General features: G+C 36.1%; 1 protein-coding gene across 9 annotated transcripts in view; it reads left to right on the forward strand.

Moving 5' to 3' along the window:
• The window catches only part of ATP8A1 (ATPase phospholipid transporting 8A1), a 118,783-nt gene that overhangs the window by 79,953 nt on the left and 18,417 nt on the right, over positions 1-20,413 (forward strand). For 8 of the 9 annotated variants that reach the window (XM_068943013.1, XM_068943010.1, XM_068943009.1 and 5 more), the window contains 6 exons: positions 468-542; positions 670-792; positions 3,183-3,261; positions 7,553-7,614; positions 12,928-12,984; positions 13,464-13,571. In XM_068943013.1, the coding sequence (XP_068799114.1) occupies positions 468-542; positions 670-792; positions 3,183-3,261; positions 7,553-7,614; positions 12,928-12,984; positions 13,464-13,571 (504 nt within the window). The remainder of the gene's footprint in view (positions 1-467; positions 543-669; positions 793-3,182; positions 3,262-7,552; positions 7,615-12,927; positions 12,985-13,463; positions 13,572-20,413) is intronic. The other variant, XM_068943014.1, reaches the window with a different exon arrangement.

Consider the following 20,413-nt stretch of genomic DNA (forward strand, 5'->3'; position numbering starts at 1 on the left):
AAGGAATACCTATGCAATTTTCGGTTCAAAATTACAGCTCACTGCATGAATTCCATAAGTTAGGGACTTTGCTACTGATTAGAAGATGACTACTTTTAATCTATAGTATTTTCCTGGGACTTCTATATTTCTCAGAATTCGTATTTTGTTAAGACTGAAAAACAGTACAAATACAGTGAGCTAAATCACTCCTCAGTAATTGAAGAACATCAAATTCCTTCTGAAAATGGCTAAGTCTTTGAAATGTTTTCATATTTAGACAGAATTGCTCACATTTTTTATCAAGTTTCTCATCATCTGTTCTGAAAGCAGGTTCTTTTTAGATTTTTTTTTAATAGTTTCAACCAGAAAATTCTCAAGTGTATTGTAAATGTGTTCTAGGAATATCCCTTCTCATGATGCAGAAGAAAAATATATTTACCATACCTTGCAAGATGTTTGATTAGTGTGATTCTTTCCTTTTACAGGTCTGGTTTGCTTTTGTCAATGGCTTTTCTGGACAAATTCTCTTTGAAAGATGGTGTATAGGTCTTTACAATGTGGTAAGATGCTTTGTGTATTTTCAGTTTCTGTCTCAACTATACTCGTGAAATTTTCTTGAGTAAGCAAGCTTTTAAGCAAGTTCTCACACTTCAAGTTTTGGAAAATATTTTCTAATCTGTATACTAGATGTTTACAGCAATGCCTCCACTAACTCTTGGAATATTTGAGAGATCTTGCCGAAAAGAAAACATGCTGAAATATCCTGAATTATACAAGACTTCCCAAAATGCACTGGACTTCAATACTAAGGTAGGTGAAAATCAAATATAATTAAAGAAAAAATTAATAGGAATTCAGTATAGTTGGCCATTTTATTTCTGTGCTGCATATTCTCATAGTTAAAAATGATGATGATTCTTATTACTACTGTTTCCAGTAGTAGTCTAGTTGTCCATGAATGGCACACGTCTTATTTTCCGTTTTTAGCAAATGTGAAAATGGATAATGAGCATTTTTTTTTAACTCTGATTTTTTTTTTCCTCTACTGTTGATAAAGGTATCTTCTGCAGGCAGAAGTGATTAGTGCTCTCTGCCATTGGAGTATATGTATTTGTACTATTATATGGAAATGGATTACTGAAGCACGTGGAGAAGTATTGCAGGGGACAATAAGAACTGTTACTAGATGTACAGAGGGAAGCACTTTGCACTCTTTGTCAATTTTGAGTTGCAATTATATGATCTCATTTTGAGTTTTAGGAAAAAATATTTTGATGCATTTAAAATGTGTGAGGATGGATCAAAAGAAATCTGAGTCTACTTTTGGTGGGAAATGGGCAATATCTGTCTTGCAGAAACTAGTTAAAGAAATAGGAGAAGAAAGTAGAACTTTCTAATATATAAAATATATACAATTTCTACAGATTTGTCCATAAATAACCTCTATTAAAATCATAAATGAAACTTTCCTGAATCTGCAGTTTCATGAATGCTGTGACATTTGTAAAACAGTTCCTTCTGCTGTGATTTGATTTTTCTAAACAAAGTTGGAACATTTCAAGTAATTTCATTGTATGTTGAACTTGGAGGCACATTCAATTTGACATTGAATTAACAATGCTTACATTTGGTGATTTGTAACCGATGTTGATGTGCCAGTTTTGTTATGGAACTGGAGTACTCTTTATAGAATTATTTATCTAGACCATCTTTGTTCATTGAAGCTTATGAGATTTTTTTCTCCTTCTCCCTTCCCTCACTATCCCACAGTCAGATGCTTGTGTCACTATGAATGCTTTACACATATAAGACTTTTCATGGTCTGTTAATACAGACACTTCTGTGTGTCTGTCTTCACATACAATAACATATGTGAAGAGCATTGCAGTAGCTGGATTATTATGTTTAAAATGATGACTGCTGAAACTTTCGGTATTGCACAGGTGTCTTGCTGACTTCAGTGGAAATTCTGTGGCTATTCCCATATAACCCTTGAAACTGTCTACAAAATTCCCGGCTATAGAAGTTGAATAGTTGGTGTTAAAGATTTGGAAACATTACTGCCCTGTATGTTGATGCAGATGTTTGTTATGGTAAAAAGGATCAAAGGTTATGAGGTCATGACAGAGGTTAGAGGATTAGCATGTGACGATAAGTATTGGTCAAGAAAATGGAAAAGTAGAACTAATTTTTCTTGCACCCACCTGTGCTTTCTGTCAAATAAAAACTTGTGGTAATGAGATAGCAAGAAGGAGACACAAAGGTTAATGAGTAGCACAAGTTCAAATGTGCAGAGTACTGGAGTGTAAACTGGATCGTACAACGTAGTGTAGCTGTATGATCTAACAAAAGGCTTTGAGACATTGTGGAAAACGCTGTGAGGCAGGCAACTTAATTTCTATCATTTGAACACCTTAAAACTCATAATACTTGTCAGTTAGTTACAATAAAGGCTGTGTTTGGATAAAGCATTGCTAATGAGAAAACATGATTGCTATCCCAAAGAACATGAGTTACATATTTTTTATTAAGTCTTTTTATATCTTTATGCAATATACTATGTAAAGCATTAATAGGATGTTTATATTTACACTTTATGCTGTTTTTTTCAGAAGGTATTTCTTTGTAAGTGGATATAAACTTGAAAGCGAAATCAGAATTATTTAACAAATACATTAAATATGATGAAGTTACGCACTTTAAGAATGGAGCATGTAAGAAGAAACCCAAAGAAGATATGTTCATTTGTGCTATTTAAATTTATTTCTAGGTAGAAATACATAGATAATATGTAAAATATGAGTTTGATTGTTCTGGTCCAAATTTTCTTTCATTACAGGAAAAGTAAAATTTTAAAGCTAGAGTCCTTTTTAATTCTCTACTTCCAATTTAGCAAATATTTCAGTTCTCTGGTTTAGTTCAATTTTTAGGATTGTATTGCCGTCCTCATATATTTTAATTTCCCTTCTAATCTGAAATTAAAAGGGAGAGATAATACACACCTTTTTCAAAACAAAAAAAATAAGCAAATGACCCATGAAGAGCTAAGAGGCAGAAAGTGCCTGTCAGTTATATTACTTCACAGTGGTGGCCTGACAGAAACGCATTTTGTGAATCTAACGCACAGACAAAAAGAAAGGTCAGGGTTCACAGAGCGAGTTTATTGCAAATGGTTCTCATGGATTTTTGTTTTCCCGTAGGTTTTCTGGGTTCATTGTTTAAATGGTCTTTTCCACTCATTCATTCTCTTTTGGTTTCCACTAAAAGCCCTCCAGCATGGTAAGTGTATAAACTGTATTTCTGTGGATAGATATAGATAGGTATATCTTGAAAGTTACTAAATACCTTTTATTTAAGAACATTTGATAAATACTAACAGTTTTGTGTAATTAAATTTTAAGTTGTTATTTCTAGAACTAGAGAAGAATATGCAAGCTATTTAAAATGTGGTTTATTTAAATTATGTTTAAAAGTACAAATAATATAAGCATGAATAAAATTATATAAATATGCTTGAAATAAATAGAAACCATATGGAAGAAAAGAAGACTAATGATTAATTATGCTACTTTTATATAATAATCTACAGTGTTGAATACCTGTAAAATCTTAAGTCGCTACTGTTTTTTTGCATTACGTGTTGGAGGCCTTTATAGCCTGTGCCTATATCTTCCCTCCTTTCAGGGTAAGCCGTTAGTACGCGTCAGTATCAGTAGGCTTGTGACAGGTGAAACCGGGACATCTTGGACAGCTCAGTCCTGTCACTGTTCTTGTTTCTGTTGTACGTTCACCTGAGAGGCAGAAGGAAACTGGACGCTTGTGAAGAAAGCCAAAATAATTAGAGGAGACTGAAAGCAGTGTTCCCAATAAATGAGAATGTTTAGGTATTGAAGCTGTCATAGGGGTGGAGTTTGTTATGTTTTGATTTCAGTTTGTAGAAAATTTTTAAAAATAAAAAGAGAAGATTTTTGGTAAAAGTAATAGTCTTCTCAGTTTCCCTGATAACAGCCAGGCAGTCAGCCCTGGTACAGGGGGGCACTAAGGTTTGCAACAGAAATATTCTGATCATCTGTCAGCATTGTGGAACTCTAGGAAGGTTCTGGTGGTTGAGACTAGATAGTGAGAAGGTCACAGCTGCTTGTGCCCAGAAAGCTCAAGAGACAAACCGTTGTTCTTGCAGAGTATGTCATACTGGGTGACTTTTGGTGGGTGAACGAAGTAGGTAGCAGTCTTGCTTTCTGTGAAAGGCATGTGCATGTGAGTTCAGTGGCTGCTGTTTACATTGAAGAGAGTTGTAGACAGCCCAGGAGAAAGCTCCCAAAATATTGCTTCATACTCTAAAACCACAAACTCAAATCCAATCTAAAATCCCATTTCAAAGCTGTAGTCGGTTTGCGACAGAGTGGATATTTTCCAATGCAAAAATAGCTTTGGTGTATATGATGGAGAAGTGTTTAATGAGTAGATACGGTGATGCAGAATAGAACCCATGTGTGAATGGAAAAGTGCAGCTATTTGCATAAGACTGCAGAGTTGCTGTCTGAATGCTCTAGCAGCCCTCTTCAGCGTGCAGCCTGTGGGCCAGGACTGACCTGCTGACAATCAGCAAGTGGCCCTCTGTAAGTCTGCAAAAATTGCCCTCTGTCTTCCTCGTCTGTTCCTAGAGAAAGGCCGGGGGGACAGGGAGAGCAGGAATGGGACCTGGGGGTTGTGTACATTGTGTACAGTATAATGAGTACATGCAGTGGGTGCAGCTGGTGGGCAAAGTTCTGCCTGCGAGGGGAATGAGCACAGAATGGAAGCAGCTCATAATCCCTCGGTGATGACTGGCTATGTAAAGAGAAAAGAGAAATAGTGCTGTTAGGGTCTTATAGGGAGGGTTTTGAGAGTCAGAGAAAAGGAGTTTAAATAAGAACTATTATTCCTTTTCTCTCCAACTTTTCCTTTTCTTTCCCTTATCTCTTACCTGGACTCCTTCGCTCCATGTTAGGTCTCATACTGAGGAAAGAGTCTCCTTCACTTTTCTGCACCCAGCATGATTATTTTCTTATCCAGCTTACTATGTTGTGTATGTGTTAGAAGAGAAAGAACTTCCCCAGTCTTTGGGGAAGTTAGATCTTGTCTAGGCTGTAGGATGTGCTACTTTGGACCAGATGATCCTGTGCCTCTTGTTCCTTTCCTTAGAGCTAGCTTTTCAGAGGAAAACAGCCTCAAAGAGCACTGGGACAGAAAAGTGGTTCTCCTTAGGTGGATGGAGCTGAAAGTGTGGAGAGTTACCTCGTGCAGTTTCCTGTATTTGGATCCCCTGGCTGGATGAGAAATACTTTCTGATTGTGGTGTTGGGTAACTTCCTAAGGTCCACCCCAGAGAGGAACTTGTGAGAACAGGGCTCAGCTTCCACCACCGCTTCTAGTGACAGAGAAGCACAGGGCCTCTGAGGAGGCTGCAGAAGGGATGGGTAGTATGGGAGAAGCTCAGCTTTGTGCATAAGAATGCATAAGAGTGCTGAGTCTCCCCCAGCACTCTGATTTATGGGAATAGGCTTAGCTGCCTGCCTATTACCTATACTTGAAGTAAATAGTATACTTGAAGTAAATATTGCTTGTCGTCTTTTGTTTTGGTCCTGTTACAAACTCTGTTTAAATAAATCCTACTCTTACATAGCTACAGATCTTTACTGCTCTGTATATATTGTTAGGCGTCAGTGTGCAAATTCCAGCTGATATTTATTAGAGTGCTGAAAATAAAATCTGAAAGGTCGTGAAAATCACCTCGAGCTCACAGTTAGCCTTTTCTTTGAGCATTTTCTCTTGTTTGCTTTCTCAACTCATTTGTTCATCTCTCTTGTCTGTAAGTAGAGAATTCGAGACTATATGCATTGTAGTTTAGTCTACCAAGAAATAAATGACTGGAGAACAGGGATGACTTTGTGAGAATTGTTTGCAGAATTTTTCTCTAAGGGACCCAAACATTGGGTGGTACGCAAAACTTGGCACTACATGGAGGGCAAAGAGCCATCTGAATATGAACAGTAAGAAGGACTTGAATCTTCAGAGAAGCTTCTGCTCTTTTGACGTAACAGGAAATGACAGAAGCCAAATTTATATCGACAAGTAACCGCCCAACTGCTGTCTGTTTTATGTAGCCTTTTAAATGACCCATGTTCTCAGCTTTGTTTTCAGGCTTCCAGAGTTCTAAATGAGTTCTGGAAATGAGTTTCATTTCCAGCGTGTGTAAAGGGGATATAAAGGCTAACAAAACATTCAACACAAATGCACAAAAATAGTTAATTAGCAGTATTTAACACACCTTATGCAAACTGAGCACAGAGAAAAGTAAGTCATTTCAACTCCAGGCCATTTTTATCAGCATGTCACATTCCTCTGACCAGTTCAATCAGAGATGGTTTAACCTCTGTGGTCCCCCCACATTGGTTTTAAAAACTTCCTTCCTTGTGCTGTCTCAGCATTAATGGATTTTATTTTTCCTTTCTTTTGTTTTGTACTTTTATCTCTCCTTACTACCTACACAGTATTTTGATATCACTTTATGTGATGGCAGTGAAAAGCAATGTCCAAATGACTATTAGTACCTCAACAGCACAGTAAGTGCTCTGGTTTGGTTGCAGTCAAGGTATGATCTTGAGTGCTAAAGGTATTTCTAAATCAAATATGCAAAAATCTAATTTTAATTTGAAATGAGGAATTCCCTCTAGATATTTTAGTTGCATGTAGTCCTGTGTATACCAAGAACTTTCACACAACTATAGTCAGAAAAGCCCATGCTCTAGCAGTAGTCATAAAATAAGTTCTATTTAAAAAAGTGTAAATGCAGTGCTTCAGAATTCCGAACTTACAAAGCACAGTAGGTGTCATTTTTATGCAAACATACATCTCTCTTTAGGGCACTGAGTCTTAGCATAAATGCTGTGCGTATATCCATATATATAAAATGTATATATATACACATGAATCAATGGATTTTAGTTGGCTAAGTTTTGAAAATTTTATGAATAACAATGATCTCAAGAATTAAAGTGGAATATATTTTATATTTTTATTTAAACTGAATCTAAGAAATACTGATTTACAAAAAGAGCAAAGATCGAGTTTCTGTACCAAAAATATCCAAAACCAATGAAAATCTAACTCTCTGAGCTTTGTGTTCAATTTTGTGTTTCAAACAATGTACACTGGAGTTATGATGTTTCATACCTTTCTGAAGGGAAGATATTTTGTCTCTAAATTTAACACTTATTCTGAATTATTACTGAATACATTCTTACTTTTTTTTGGTATATGATGTTACAGAAAGCTTTTATTTTTCTGGTCTAATTCCAGAATTCACTGAAAGTTTTAAAAGATTAGAAACTGTAAAAGTCTTAGATCCTTTACAGTTCCCTAACCTTCAAGGTGGAGTCTACTGTTAGTACCTGTAGCAAATACTGCTATTTTTTTTTTTTTATGGGGAACATGAGATCTAGTGTCAAAAATAAAAGTTCGTATGTATTGTACTATTGTGGATATTTTAAAGTTGAAATGTTTCTATCTTTCACTATTTCCTTCTCCAGGTACTGTATTTGGCAATGGTAAAACTTCGGATTACCTGCTCCTGGGAAACACTGTTTACACTGTAAGTTTTGCTACAGCTATCTGGTGCTCTATCAGCTGGTTATTTGTTCTTTATCTATATTGACTCTATCTTTACATCTTACAGAGATGTGTTTTAATTTATACTTCTCTATGTACAAGAGTTGATTCAGCAGGCCACCTTAAGAATAGGAAATGGTACTTAGATGACTCTCTGAGAAGCTCTGAAGTACCTTATGGATTCTGACTCCAGTTTGTTTAAAAAAAAGATGCAGAAGATAGGTCTGTCCTCTTTATTGGGAACTGTCTATATTTGTAAGTAATGGGAATTGTAATTCCCTAATTAACATGCTGGTTAATTTAAGGTAGTTTTTTGCATTAAGGAAATCTCAGGTCAATGGATGTGGAACTGGTTTGTGGACTTGTGGAGATTCTCTTCTGTACTCACCCTCTTAATTTATAATAGGACCTTGAGAGAAGGCTAGAGCCGCATGGAACCAACATTTGTGGGGAGGTCTTCTTTGAAAAACAACCAAAGTGCTGGAAGTAACTACACCTGACTCACCCTTCACAGTAATCTTTTGTTAGTTTTATACTTAGTAGTCTTTACTATTTTTATTCATAGTCTTCTATCTCTTAGAATAAATTGATGAAGTTAAACATCAAGTTTTTCACTTGTTAGGTATCAGTCTTACCTGGCAGATGTGGATTTCCCCAGATCTTTCTCAGAAGTAGAATTAGACTTGTGGTCCCTCTCCTCTGCATTTGGAAGTTAAGCTTTAATTTTCAAATTCCCATTGTTGATCTAGACAAAAAAGAAGTTAGTTCTTCCAGAAAAGTAAGGGAGCTGTAATATGAGTATAAATCTGTATCAAAATCTAGTTCCTAATTCACTTAAAAAAAAAAAAAAAAAAAAGGCATCCTAACTGAAACTAAAGGAAGGTATTCTAAAATAAATGGTAGTTATTTGAGAATGCAGGCATCTGTAGCTACTGTAGGCATCTCCTGCATATGAGATAACTGTTTAAATAGTGGTATCTAGTCAGCTAACATGTAATCCCTTCCTCTAGCTTCCGTGTGAGAGCATAAAGGGCAGAGTAACCACAGGCCTTCTTGTGCTTTTTTAACTGCTGTGGCAGTGAAAATAAAATGATTCTTCTGCTACTCTGTAGGAGGACTCTGAAAGGGTTCTTTCAGGCCACATTGAAGAACTCTGCATTAGTATGTTCTCTGAAAAATTTGTTTGTTCTAAACTTCCCTTTCCCTGTTCTGAAAGGCAAAGCACAGCATAATTTGCCAGCGGTAGTCACATACAGTTGTGCAGTCTCTCTTATGATGAACTGATCTGCATTAGGGATGGATGGAATATCCTTGGTTTTCTGTGCAAGTCTTTAAGGTCACAGTCATTGTCATAGCTCATTCCCAGCAAAAGTAGTTCAGCTGACATAGATCTGTTTGTATTATGGTCTCTTAACTCTGAACAACATTTAAAACTCTTACCATTCATCTGAATGTCAGTGCTTCCTTCAGTATCAGATCAGAAGAGTATCTACCAGAACCACTTGTTCTTCTAAGTGAAATAGGTTCTCCTTGGGGAGAGAGGTTCTCTGCACCAGGTCCTGACCCTACAGATGTTTAATTATGTACCGTACTTAGAAGTGTTCCGTTCAGCTGAAGTTTATTCTGGGAATTTTATGTATGTATACATGAGTTGCATAATCTCACCTGTCCTAGTACCTCAGTCTAGTTTTCTGACAGCTGGCATCTCCTTTTGTTTGACTGCGCTAACATCCTTTGTAGTGGCTGTCATTTTGAAGAGTGAGTTAGCATCGCATACTTGTCGTTAAACGCAATTCTTAAACATAGTGCTGCAACTTATCTGAAGTTGTATCCTGGAACAATCTCAGAATTTCCTAACTAGTCAGTCAGCTCTGTCTTTTCTTCCCAAAGCCAAGCCTGGCCCCAGGAGAAAATAAGTTGCCTGTGCTGTAGCAAGAGTTTACTGAATTACAGTGGTCATGTAGAGCTGAGGATTCTAAAAGTGCAGTCATTTGGACTCTTACCTATCAATTAATGGTCAGTCTTGGCATCTCAGGGTACTGCAGAACATCTCAGTATCATCTGTGATATCAGTGGACTCTCAAACATCAGCACCTGCCTTTTCAGATTTGCAGTAATGTCTTCTGCCACCTTCAGAAATTAAATAATTTCTGATACTTGCGGTATCATAACATGGAGCTGCACACTACTGTTTGCCAAGCTGTATGCATGAATGGTTATACCGAGGTCAAAACTGACAGTGAAACTCTATACCTTCTACAACCACTTTTCAACTAGTAAAGCTGGAACTTCACCATCTTGAGAGGATAGTTGCTACTACCGGCCTGCAGAATGGCTATGCTAAGCAAATACCAACAGAAAGACGAGTGATTTCTTTCCCAGAAAACTGTTTTTCCACCATTATAAAATCCATCCAATCCAGACAACCTGCTTTCTCATCTGTTCTGCAGGTTCCCCATTTCCCTCCACTTCAGGTTGAAAAGAAGTTTGAGGCGGTTGCAATAGGTATATACCTGTCCTTGCATAGGAATTTAAGAAGGTCTGGGGCATATATGTAGTTTTGAGAGAGACTGCTTTTCAAAAAATCTGTGCATATGAAGTATGTCTGCATCAGTGGGTGGTTGGAAGTCATAGTCTTAAAAAAAAAAAAAAAAAAAAATCAAACCGTAACAGGTTAAGGAGCTTTTCTTTCTTCCTCTGCTTTTAATCTGTATTTAGGAAGTCTATACTCCGGAACATGCCCATTCAGAAGAACAGAAAGAAAGCAGAAGGAAAAGTTTTTACCAGAAGTAAGCTTCTAGAAACATCAAAGAAGGATTTCTGTCTCCCTGCGCAAGCTCTTTTAGATGATACACAGCACATTAGACTACACTGAACAGAATACTTTTATTTCAGTATGCCAAATGAATTGCCAAACTGTTTTTTCAGGAGGCTTTTGAGAAAATCCTTCATCTAGGCATCATGTTTTATGAATCCCTCTCTCATACAAAAAATCAATAGGGAAGGGATTCAGTAATGAATATAGGTTCTTTGGATCCACGAACAGAGTCAGGAATGTGTGCTGATTCATATCATGTCCTGGAATTAATTACTTCTTCAAACATAAGCTTCAAATAGCAGTAGAGTCCCATGAAAATATTTGTATGACCATTCTTGAGGGGTCTTTTTAGCCCAACGGTGTATACAAAAATAACAATTTGATTTTGTGTTTCATAGGTAGGATTCAGTGAGCTATCATTAGTTTGGGACAGGGAGAGAAGAGAGCAATAAATCCCAAATCCTTGAGGAAGCAGCTGTGCATAGCTAGCAACTTTTTTAGGGGAAACAGTGAAGGTGCAAAGAGAGTACATATTCATGCAACCTGTAACTCCTTTTATAGAGACCTGCAGTAGAGTGCCTGTGTGTTGTGTATATATTTTGTCTATACAATGAGAGTTCTTAATCTGATCCTAAAGAATGTTTTTTTTCCTTCTAATGACTGACTCAAGAGTAGCAAGCAAGTATAGCAGATGAGAAGTGATGTATTTTTTTTCCTCTGTAATTCTTCATTTTTTCCACTTGGCCAAATACAGCTTCAGGACTGGGTAGACTAAGTAAATTAAAACAGTCATCATAGGCCTTAAATTATCTGCTAATTAGATTTCACACATATTCTGGGTAATGGAGTTGTGGAGCTGTAATTTGTCATCCTAAATAGTGCAGCAGCAGTTGAAACGGGAGATTCTAGAATTAAAAGCATAAACTGTTACAGCTGCAGTGAAAGCTTTCTAGCAGGATTTGTATCCATCTATGCCCCAAACGTAAAGAAGGACATGTCAAATATACCTAATCAGTAACTGTTAGCTTCTGATCAAAGGAAGTATCTTCTGAGTGTCAGAAGCTTGCTGACGTTCACAGACAAAGTCCCCACTTGCATGGCTACTGCTATCTTGGCCAGCAGACTAGAGGTTAAACCGTAGATGTCTGAAACTAAAACAGATGGATAAACTGTTAGAGATGGAGCTTGGTCTTTGTGGTTCAGTTTGTGAGCCTTGTGTTCTTCAGATTGCACGTAGAGCAAAACCTATAATATGGGTTTACATGTGAGTTACAAAACTAGTAGAATTTCGTAATTGGAAAATTTGATTGTTTCTGTGAATTTACAGGGAAGGAGATAAATATTTTCCTAAACCGACTAGTCCTTGTTGTAGGATTATAAATTTCCAACTACTGCTGTTGTCCAACAGGAGAATGATGTGACATTTTTGGACATTGCTGCATAGAAAGAGTAAAGATAAGAAAAGAGTAAAGATGGGGGGAAAAGAGTAAAAATAACAAAATAGATTCACTCATTTTGTTACTTGGTATGCAGAATATAGGTCTTAGGCTGTTGACATTAACTCTTTGGCTTTTCAGGGTTTGGCAAAGGTGAGCCACTAATGAAGTGAACAAATCTCTTTTTTTTCAACCCGTATCTTGATCTAAATCTTTCTTCGTATAGAAAGAAACAATTATCTCAATGACTAGGGGGCCTAGTCTGCTGTCTCTATTGAGGTGGACTACAGTCGGAACACTTCACAAACCTTTCCCTCTAGTCAAAATGGCATAGTTAGTTACAGAAGCTAAAGACTCAGTAAGACCCACACTTGCAGAGTTCTGGGAGGCGAGGAAATGTTTAAGATTTCTAATACAAACAGAAGTGTATCAAAAATGAGCGCTTTCCAAAAAGAATGAGTAAGATTACTAATGAAAGCTAATAATTCTCAGTACTATCTTACTAGCTAATTAGTGGGATACCTTTAAATTTTCTACTGTGGTCATTTCAAATGGGCATTTAAACTTCTGACCTGAGCTCACACATGTTTAAAAAAAAAAAAAAACACACGCACATAGTTAGCTATAGTCTAAAAGAATTTCACTTTTGGGTTGAAAACAATTCTATCTGTTTTTTGGAGCTGATTCTATTAAACTGGATGGGGCTATTCCATAGCTTCTGGAAGCGCACAGAAATGATTTCCTTTTGCTTTACTGAACTTTGAATTGGATGCTAGTACCCAGCTCGGTGCATTGACTTGCATAGTATTGGATTGAATATTAGTAAGAAAATCTAATTCAATTGAAGAAATTGATTTTCCTTTCTCCTGTTTCATTTGTGTAAACAAAAACAACATAATCAAAGTATGAAAATAATTAACCTTCATATTCTATGTTCTACTGAAGATTTAACCAAACTAATGAGCACTGTATATGTTAAATAAGACTTTTTTCTCTTTCTCTCTCCCCCCTCTTTCGCTCTCTCCCCCCTTTTTTCCTCAAGTTTGTGGTTCTGACTGTGTGTTTGAAGGCTGGATTAGAGACCTCATACTGGACTTTGGTAAGCAAATATCTTTATCATATTCTCAAAGGTACTATAAAAATATCATGGATGAATAATTGTATTATTTTATTCTTATTTATTATATTATGGCCTTACAGTTTGTCAGCCACAGTATCAAACTAAATTGTGGTTACTGTGTGGAAAGACGGAATATAATGTTGAATAGTGAAAAGGACAGCTTTGGTATAAAGCTTAAAATAATCTCTAAGTTAGAAAAATCAAATGACTATAAATTGGTTGTAATTGAACTTAAATTGGTTTAAAACATGTTAGCAATTATTACTGCTGCTAAAAGTATCATCTTACTTTAGCAAATAGCTAGCCAAAGGAGCAAAGTTAAATTAATACTAGGCACTAGTAAACAGTAAGCAGCAAAGATCTCTTTTACGTCATATTACTTCTGTGGTGATTGTTCCCTCTCTCTTGTCTCTCTTTTTTTTTTTTTTCTTTTTTTTTTTTTTTTTGTCTTTTAACAGTTCAGCCATATAGCTATCTGGGGCAGCATAGCACTTTGGGTAGTGTTTTTTGGAATTTACTCTTCTTTGTGGCCAGTGATTCCTATGGCACCTGACATGTCAGGAGAGGTAAAGTATATTTTAACTAACTGCCAAATGTGTGCAAAGAATGTTGTTTCAATTTTCAGTACAGGCCTAGTCTTTATTGGATGTTTCTGCTAAGCAGAGATTTTTAAGAGTTGCTTCCTCTATACCTCCATTACAGTAGCCGTATTTTTTTAAAATAAAATGAATTTTTGCTCTAGTGAAAATGGAGTTCAACTAACAGGCTGTGATTACATGGAATAGTGAAGGAGAATTAGCAGGTAAGCTGCTTGACTGTTCTATGATAATTTGGAATTTTCCAAAGAGATGTCTTACCAAATTCTGTCCTCAGTAAAATTACACTGTGTATTTGGCTGGAGACTTTTCATAGTGAGGTAGCACAAATAGTGTATTAGTTATGGCTGTCTTTTCATCAGAATATCAAATTTTACAAATTTTCTAGGTTTTTGAAATTATGAAAAGCATCAAACATTTGAGGTGCCCTAAAATTACATGAGCAAACGATTTTGGTGCACACATTTCTTTTTCTCTTAGTTTGCTGCTTGAAATGAGTTGTTGTGCTATATCTTTAGCCTTTTGACAGTAATTATTTGTTTGTCCTTTATTATCCTGTTTGTGCATACCTGCTCTGTCTGTTCCAAATAGGACTGAATCCACAAAAGATGTGCAGTTGCTACCTGTCCTAATCTAGTTGGGGTGTGGGAAATTAGGTTCACTTCCCTTCCTTGCTTGGAGGTGATTCAGATCCACAAATTTCACCCCCTGCATAAGCTGTTGTGGGAAAAGTAGTATATAGACATTTAAATAACCACTACATTATAAATACCAGGCTGCAAGGAATCAACTTGATTACTTGGACACCTATGAAAAAGTGAATTCATAACTTATATAACCTTTCCCCTCTATTATAACCTCTCCTCCCTATATAATATATATATGTTAATTTTATACATTACCTTGTTGCTTCCGTTACTCAAAAATAATTGTGTATTATGCTAAATTAGAGTAATTGTAGCTATCATAGTTAAGTATTTTTCTTTATATGTACTATATGTTGTAGAGTAAATATTTTAGAATGTTTTAAAATTTATCCTTTTCATAAAGTTTGTAATGTCCGTTTGGCTGTTCTTGAGACAAGAACCTTTATAGCGATGAGCACAGTGGCAACAACAGGAAGTGTTACGCATGGGGTGACGTCAAAGAGAGGTGGCTACTCCACTGTTGCACAAAGAAGAATGTCGGTTATTTCATGTCCAGTCTCTGTTGAAGTTCATGTGAGCAAAAGGGTTATTTTTGAAAGAAATGCTGTTCCTACAGACTTGGAAAATTTACTGTTTGGAACGTGAAGTTTCTGTCAACAAAAATAAATATTCCTAGGGGTTTGGGTTCACCGTAACAATGAAGTAGCTTAACTTACAAACCCATGTTTGTCTTATTTCATGTGTCTGTACTTGAAATGGAGCTAATTACTTTGTTAGTAACAGTTTGTGTGCTTGTGTATGCATGTGTGAGTTCGTGTATGCATGTGTGAGTAGATATAGTAGCTTTAGGTACCTGCACATGCAATCAGAGTCTGCAAATTGTTCTGTCACAGTGGTTTGGGGACTGGCGGGGGGGGGTTGCTTTGTAACATCTAAATACAGTCTCCTAAAATTCTCCTTGAACTTAAGTGCTTGTTTTTAAAACTCCATTTTCTAGCTTTTTGAGGTGTATTCTGTGTGGTCAGAGACAGTCCTAATCACCTAATCCTGTGGTGCAGACTGGAATGAGGGAACCTCTCCTGGGCGCTTCCTCCCTGCCAGGGTGGTCTCTGACGGGCTGGAAGTGGCTGGGCTGCCCTGAAGCAAGCCCAGGCCTTGCAAATAAGTATTCTAACAAAAAAATGCACAAATTTAACTGTGGAAAAGATCCATATGGACATCTCTACTTGCCAGCACAAATGCTGTTTGTCAGATTTCTTCAAATGTGCGAGTCAGACTTGAAGACTAACTCCATCCAACTACATTTGGCAGAAATTAATCAAACAAATCAAAAGCTGACTCATATTTCTGTAGCTCGTTGTCTGTTTTGACTGTGGCCTGGTCTGGTAACTTATGTTGGAGGGGGCATTTGGGTTTTTATATGAATATGTTCGTTAAGAAAAGCCTTATTTTAATAAGCTATAGAATTGTAAGGAGGTTATACCAACTAAAAGGACATTAAAAGGGGGTGATAACTAAGTAGTTAATTATAAAGCATCCTTGGCTAGTTCAAGTCCTGTAGTCAGATCAACTTTATCTTGGAGTCTTCTAATAATCTGAAATGACTCTTCTGTATTTCATCTTAATTAAAGGAAAAATATTTTTTACATTTTTTGTATTCTTTTTTTTTCCGTATTTTAGGCTCACTCATTTTAAATTTCTCTTCTTGAGTTGACTCTAACAATTAAGGGACTATGTTCTTCCTAGTCTTAGTCACAGATCCTGAAATAGCAGGGATTCAAGTTTTATCTGCTTAGAGCAAAGTGTTAAAATAGCTTTTATAGCAGGAGGATTTCGGTTGTAGTAGGAAGAACAGAGAACTTCTGTGGGAGGAAGTTTGATGCACAGTGTATGAGAGAAAAATAAAGAAAACGTTCTGAAAGTTTCCTGTGACTTCAAAGTAACTTTGCAATCTCTGTAGGATGATCTGTGTATATTGCAGTACAATATTTAGCTGCAGTAGTAGTAAACCTTTGCTGCATTTGTTGGTTAGTATTGTCTAGCGTGGAAGCATCTGAACAAACAGCTTTACAGGTTATTTTCCTGATATTTTACCTGAAAAAAATGTGCTTGTAAATGTAGGTGCATGAGAAAGAAAATATATTTCTTTACAGGCGCTTCTTGATTAGATTTAACAGCAGTATGAAGAAGTTGGCCATATCATTGCCTATCTGTTTTGATCCATTGAATGAAACAAGTTCTTGAAAGTTATTTTTAATGTCTGTATGAATTCATAAAAATAGCTATTTTTTAAATTATTTTAGACAGATAATTTTCTAAAATTATTTTTACCTAGCATCTTTATTCTAATGCCAGAAGTATAAATAATCATAGAATTAAACATAGGGTCTCCTTATTTCTTCTGACACCAACTTATTGGCCACAAATGCTAAAGGATACCTTTGTCCAAACTCAGTTCTCGTTTTCACAGTGCTATGACTTAGCTGGTCTGGAAATGGAAGGCTATTTAATTTGTAGAAAGGTTATACTACAGACTACTAGAAGAACATTTTCATTGCAGACCTCAGTAAATCAACTGCATGGGTCGTTTTCTGTACTGCTTTGATAAAACTGAGATTGAGATAGATAGATATATAGAGTCTGCTTTTGTACATTATATTAGCAAAGGGAATAGTGGCATTTGCTTATGTGATTTTCAAAACAAAGCTACACTATTTTCTCATTATAAAACCACACGTAGCAGACCTAGTTTGCATAAATTTCTAAAAATAAAAGCCAAATCTCTTTGTATTTGATGAGGTATTTATTTTTTAGACAGGATTTGTTTTTCTTTACGAGACTTTCCATAACACAGCAAACTATGTTCTGTGATGCCGAGTCAAATACATTTTGAATCTATGATCCGGTGAATTACCAGGAGAAATTTCCTGTTATCTCTGTTTTGCTATATTACGCATTATATCCACTTGGAAAAAATAATGATATTGTAATTAAATTATGGATTATATATTTTTGTATTTATCTAGTCGCCTTGCAATAAACCATGAACTAACAAAGATCCTATAACCTGTATCACCTAATCAGAACAGCTTCTGGCTGTTCGTGTGTCGGAGGACGGTAAAGCTTCTGGAACTCCTCCGTTAACGTTTCTTTCCTATGAACTTGAGCAGCTACCTTTTCTTCTGAATTCCACTTAATAGAAGCAGGTTGATGGAGGGAGGGGTTTGTTGGGTTTGATTCCCCCCCCCCTCTTTAGAACAATAAAATTGGATACATTTCTAAGCTGGTATAGTTATCTCTTTCTTAACCAAATACAGTTGTGATCTGAGTTGTAAACCTTTCATTGGGAGGGAAGAAGATAAAACAAACAAAGCCTGTGTATATTTCATGCCAGTACAACAATTTGAGGCAAGGCACGTTTTAGAGAAAGTGTAATGCTGTATAAGCAAGTGCTGATTCCTTTCCATAGTTGACTCAGTTATTAATAATGTGTTCTTTTACACTGAGAATTTAGGATTTGTTATTGTTGTGTACTCAGGGTTGTTGGAGGGTTTTTTATACACCTATGATTGATAAATGAGCATAAAAATATAAAATTTACTAGAATAAGAAGTACGACATATTGAGATTAAAAGCAAAAGTTCAATATCTGCAGAACTTTTTAATTGATTGTGGTACTGTAGATGTGAACTGTAAAGTTCTCCAGAGCACCAGCTGTTTCTTCTCTGTCTAGCTCAGGGGATCTATAAAACTACTGAAGGAAATTGAAGTTAAGGAACAAGCATGTGTTTTACAGAAGTTCAGATCCTTTGATTGAGGTTTGGATAATATTTGTGAAAAACAATAGAACTCCTTGTTGGACAATTTAGCTGCACGATGTAGGAAAGATACACTACAACATTAGTTTTTGAAGTACTGCTTCTCTGTCTGCATTTTCCCACATAACCTAGTATATGGAATTGTACGTGTTAAACTTATATAGTCTCCTTTTAATTGTCCTACTGAAAATTTTGCTTTTTTTTTAATGTAGTTGTTCAAATACTTCAACTTTTGATGAACAGATCTTCTCTGGGGAGTTGTTTGTCTGAAGTCTGATTTGATTAGGGGAAGGAAAGTGTTTTAGTCTAATAGAGAGCAAAGTCAGTATTCAGGCTAGTAAAATATGCCACTAATGGATATTTCTCTCTTGCATTTTTTAAAAACAAGAATGTGTTACTATACTGACTTTTGCAAACTACAGAAAAGTAAATAAATTTAAATGACTGCACGTTTAAGAAAATTGTTCTGGTACTTTTACTCAGTATTAGCAAGGGGAGTTGTAAGTACTGTCCCTAAAATTAGGAAAGTGGTGATTCTCTTTAAATTCTTCAAACTCAATAAACAAGAGAAGTACTGTACCATACTTTTAGGCAGTCCTTTCAGCTAACTTAGTTGACACCTATATTTTCAAAAATTGTCTTGAGCCCCATGTGGAAAACAAGTAACCATAAAGGTTTTAATACTGAGATTGTTCAATTCCCAGTTCTTTATCATAATACTTGCAGAAACCTGTGCTTTCTTTAAGATCTGATATCTGGGGTAGTTATGTTGAGTTAGCAAGTAATTTTTTTCTTTTCCTGTTTCACTGCTAGCCAAAATTCTGGGTCTTAATTTTGGGAAGGGTAATTGGTATAGTAAATTTTCAGTGAGGGAATATTGCTTTTTTGCAAAGTATGAAGTCTGATTTTCCTAAACACAGAGAGAGTCAAACAAGAGCCAGTGTGTTCACTTACAGTTCAAGATCCTTTCCAGCCCATACTCAGCATAAGTTCCCTCTGGGCTTTTTCCCACATTCTTACTACATTTTCAGGTTCTCTCCAATGCTTCTTATCCAGGTTTTTCCCAGCTTTTCTTATACAGACCTGTAGATTTTTACAAAGCAGAAATCAGCGATTTGCATCTTTTCTGCCCCATACACATTTGCGAACCTCCTGTTTAGGGAAATCAAATGTGTTTTGCGTTTTGAGGTGGAGAACATTATTACCACGTAACAGAACTCAAATGATTTCTTGAAGATATTTTAAGCAAATCAGAACCCATCCCATAACACATCTCCTTTTTAGTCATCTATCCTCACCTCTAAAATTATGGTACAGTTGTGATAGTAGCATATTTCAGCTCATTCAGATCTTTATGCTAAAAGTTTTCTTTTATTTTTTCACTTCAGGAATCCACATTATTTTCTTTTCTTAAGGAGTTTTTTTTTTTTGCATTTATTAGTACTAGATTCCCTTTGGATAGTCTCAATTTTGAGTCCTCAGACCCTCACAGTTTAATTGTACTTAGTCTTAGACCCGGTACTTCTCAGCCAGTGTCTGATATTCCCCGATGTATTTCAGAGATTCTATTTACATTTTTAGTAGCCACATTCCCATTGTTATTCTTTAACTAGTTCAGTATGAACAGAAACAGCGGAGCTGATCTTTACACTTCCAAGCTTGCCTTTTCGGGTTACGATGGTCTGTCTTGCAGTTTTAGTATTTTTGCTTTCTAATGGCTAGTCTTCCCAGTGTCAGCATTTAGTTTTATTTCCTCCTTTTCTTCCTGTCCCCTGTGCTTTTTATAAGCCAAAGTTCCAATTTTTTTCTGTTTAAAATGTTACAAATCAATCTCAGTACACTTTTCTGTTGTACTTGCACACGGAATTGCCCTTACAAAATTCACGATACTCAACTTCCATCTTTCTCTTTATCAGCTTTCTTGTCTGGTGTGCAATTGTGAGGAATGATTTCAGTTCCCTACCAGATTCCAGTGAAACTAAGTGTTTCCTTTACTTCTTGCTACTACACTTATTGTAGTTCATGTGCTCTCTATCCTTATAATAAATTCAGTAGAACCATCAAAACTCATCCTGGCTTTACCAGTCCCAAGGCATTATTTACTATGTCTTTGAATCAACTCAGATAGGCCTACCCCGCTCAGGAATTTTTCCCTCCAAGGCAATAGGTGTTTGCTTTACTTGAAAGAGGATAGCTGAGCCTTTCTTTCATAACAAGATTGCAAGCACAGTGACATTTTTGTTTATTAAAAAAAAAAAAACTCACCTTGCCAAAACGTTCTGACTGGTTTAATTTTGTGTGCAGATAGCTGATTCTCTTTTTGGGTGGGGAGGGGGGTTTGTTCTTT

This window comes from Struthio camelus, chromosome 4 (assembly GCF_040807025.1).
Source record: "Struthio camelus isolate bStrCam1 chromosome 4, bStrCam1.hap1, whole genome shotgun sequence".
Classification (NCBI taxonomy): domain Eukaryota; kingdom Metazoa; phylum Chordata; class Aves; order Struthioniformes; family Struthionidae; genus Struthio; species Struthio camelus.